Genomic DNA, 3,138 nt, shown 5'->3' with positions numbered 1-3,138 from the left:
ACCCAACTCAACCCAACCCAACTCATCCCAACTCAACCCAACCCAACCCAACTGTCCTGACTCAACAGAACCAACCCAACTCAACACAACCAACCCAACTCATCCCAACTCAACCCAACCAAACTCAACGCAGCCAACCCAACTCAACCCAACTCAACCCAACCCAACTGTCCTGTCTCAACTCAACGCAACCAACCCAACTCAACCCAGCTCAACCCAACCCAACTCAACCCAACTCAACCTGATTGTCCTGACTCAACTCAACCCAACCAACCCAACCTTAACTCAACCAACTGAACCATCCCAACTCAACCCAACGTGACCCCCACCCCAACTCCATGAACCAAAACATCTCAACCCAGGCCAACTCAACCCAACAGCACCCACTCAACCCAACTCTACCTGACCCCACCTCAACGAACCACCCCGTCCCAACCCAACCCAACCATTCCTGCCCCTCTACCTTCTCCACTCCTTCCTCTTCTTCACCAGCAGCACGACGAAGACGATGCAGGCGACGAGCAGCACCGTGGCCACCACCCCCAGCCCCGTGGCCACCTTGCTGACGCGCCCGGAGCACTGGCTGCCCGTGTACCAGTAGAGCGATTCATCCCAGCAGCTGCGGGGACAAGGAAAGGTCAGGCCCGGTGGTCCCAGGGGGACTGGGGGGGGGGCCCCCCCGGGGGGGGGGGGGGGCACATGGTGGCACTCACAAGCACTGTGGGCCGGCGCGGGTGACGTGGCACTGGCCGTGGTAGCAGTCGAGGGTGATGGGTGTGTTGGCCGTGCAGTTGGTGACGCAGCGGACGGTGCTGCTCAGGTTCAGCGCGTAGTAGTAGTCCTGGTAGCCAACGGGCGCCCGCTGCTGGCACAGTGCTGAGGAGGGGGCACGGGGGGTGTCAAATGGGGTGGTGGGGCACAGAGGGGCTGGTGGGGTGCATGGGGGGCTCAGGGGGCATGTAGGGGGGGTGGTGGGACTGATGGGGGCGAGTGGGGTGCCTAGAGGGTGGTGGGCTTCATAGGGGACTGGTGGGGCTCATGTAGGGTGGTGGGCTTCATAGGGGGCTGGTGGGGCTCGTAGGGGGTTGGTGGGGCTCATGTAGGGTGGTGGGCTTCTTAGGGGGCTGGTGGGGCTCAGGTAGGGTGGTGGGCTTCTCAGGGGGCTGGTGGGGCTCATAGGGGACTGGTGGGGCTCATGTAGGGTGGTGGGCTTCTTAGGGGGCTGGAGGGGCTCATGGGGGCTGGAGGGCTTCACGGGGGTCTTTTGGGGCTCATCGGGGTCTTTTAGGGCTCATGGGGGCTTGTGGGCTTCATGGGGCTCGTTGGGGTCTCTTGGGGCTCCCTAGGGTCGGGTAGGATGCAGAGGGGCTGGTGGGCTTCATGGGAGTCTGGTGGGCTTCATGGGGGTCTCATGGGGCTCATAGGGGCTGGTGGGCTGCACAGGGGACTCGGGGGGCAGATGGGGGTCCATGGGGGCACGCCGGCCTCACCGTCAAGCGAAGGGGACTCCGTCATGTTCTTGACGACAGGGCTGGATGACACCACGAGGCAGACGACGGCTGTGGGGGGAGAGGGGCTGTCAGGGACCCTTCCCCGGGGCCTCCCCGAGGGGTCGGGGGGCGAGGGGGGAGGACGGGACACCCACTGAGGTTGTGGTTGCAGTCGCCCTGGCTGTCGGCGGTCTCCCGAAGCTTCTGCACCAGCTCCTGCGTCTTGTTCTGGAACTCCTCGCTCAGGTCGGGGCTGGCGGTGGTGCTGAAGATGACCTCGTGCTCCACCTCGAGGCCGGTGCCCACGGGGAGGGACACGGAGGCCCTGCGCACGCGGGCTCCCCCCTTGCTGGAGGTCGCCGGCCTGATGCTGAGGATCTTCACGCCCTCGTAGCCGGGCACGGGGCTGTAGATCTTGGCCATCTACCAGGGCGAGGGGCGCCATGAGGACGGGTCCTCCCGGCCTCCCCTCGTCCTCCCGGCCTCCCCTCGAGCTCCCCGGCCCTCACCTCCTGTCGGAAATGTCTCACGAATCTCTCGTAGGCCTCCGAGTAGGGGTCCTGCAGCTCCTCCGTGTAGTTGAAGTTGGTGACGGTCACCACCAGCTCCACGTTGGCCACCACCGTCCCCTCGATGGCTGCGGGAGGCAGGAGGGGGGTGAGCGCGGGGGGCTGGGGCCGGGGGGAGGCCGGGGGCTGGGGGGAGGCCGGGGGCTGGGGGGAGGCCGCACTTACGGATGTCGGTGGTGATGGAGTCGCTGGAGAACTCGCACAAGGGGCCGTAGAAGTCAGGGAGGCAGAGGCACTTGATGGTATCGTAGGTGCCTCCGTTCTGGCAGACCACTGTGGGGAGAGAGGAGGTCAGGGGGCGCCTCGGGGGGCAGCCAGGGGTGGGGGTCCCACGAGGAGAGGCCGGGGGAGGATGGGGGCGAGGGGAGGAATTGGAGGCTCCGGAGGTGGGGTGGAGGAAGGAGGAGGGCGAGGGGAGGGAGGACGGGAGAGAGGTGGAGGCTGACCTGGAGGAACGGTGGTGGTGGTGGTGGTCGTTGGGGTGGTGGTGGTGGAAGTGACACCGGTGGAGGTGGTTTCAGTGGTGGTAGATGGAGAAGAAGTCAGTCCAGACGTGATGGAGGCCGTTGAGGAAGACGCAGGTGTGGAGGTGAAGCCTGTGGAGGTCCCTGGAGTTGTACTGGAGGCCGTGGAGGTCTCTGGGGAGGTGGTGGAGGTGGCAGTGGAGGTAATGGGGGTTGTAGTGAGGCCTGTGGAGGTTCCTGGAGTTGTGCTGGAGGCCGTGGAGGTCTCAGCTGAGGTGGTGGAGGCCAAAGTCGAGGTCAAAGGAATGGAGGTGAGGGCTGTGGATGTTCCTGAAGTGGAAGTAGAGGCCGTGGATGTCCCTGAGGAGGTAGTGGAGGACACAGTTGAGGTCACGGGTGTGGAGGTGAGGCCTGTGGAGGTGCCTGGAGTTGTGCTGGAGGCCGTGGAGGTCTCAGCTGAGGTGGTAGAGGCCACAGTCGAGGTCAGAGGTGTGGAGGTGACCCCTGTGGAGGTCCCTGGAGTGGAAGAGGAGGCCGTTGAGGTCTCGGAAGAGGTGGTGGAGGAGGTTGTGGAGGTTAGAGCTGTGGAGGTCAGGCCCGTGGAGGTTCCTGGAG

General features: G+C 64.6%; 1 protein-coding gene across 1 annotated transcript; it reads right to left on the bottom strand.

Annotated features, from left to right (window-relative positions):
- Positions 1-463: 463 nt before the first annotated feature.
- Positions 464-3,133, bottom strand: LOC118159520 (mucin-17-like; the record flags this gene model as incomplete). The annotated part of the gene is made up of 7 exons (XM_035314089.1): positions 464-619; positions 714-876; positions 1,491-1,559; positions 1,646-1,913; positions 2,000-2,127; positions 2,225-2,332; positions 2,506-3,133. Coding segments are annotated over 7 exons (1,520 nt in total), but the record flags the coding sequence as incomplete, so codon positions are not given.
- Positions 3,134-3,138: the final 5 nt, after the last annotated feature.

The sequence above is a fragment of the Oxyura jamaicensis genome, unplaced genomic scaffold, assembly GCF_011077185.1.
Source record: "Oxyura jamaicensis isolate SHBP4307 breed ruddy duck unplaced genomic scaffold, BPBGC_Ojam_1.0 oxyUn_random_OJ70769, whole genome shotgun sequence".
NCBI classification, from domain to species: Eukaryota; Metazoa; Chordata; class Aves; order Anseriformes; family Anatidae; genus Oxyura; species Oxyura jamaicensis.
This window is presented reverse-complemented; position numbering and strand designations above follow the sequence as displayed.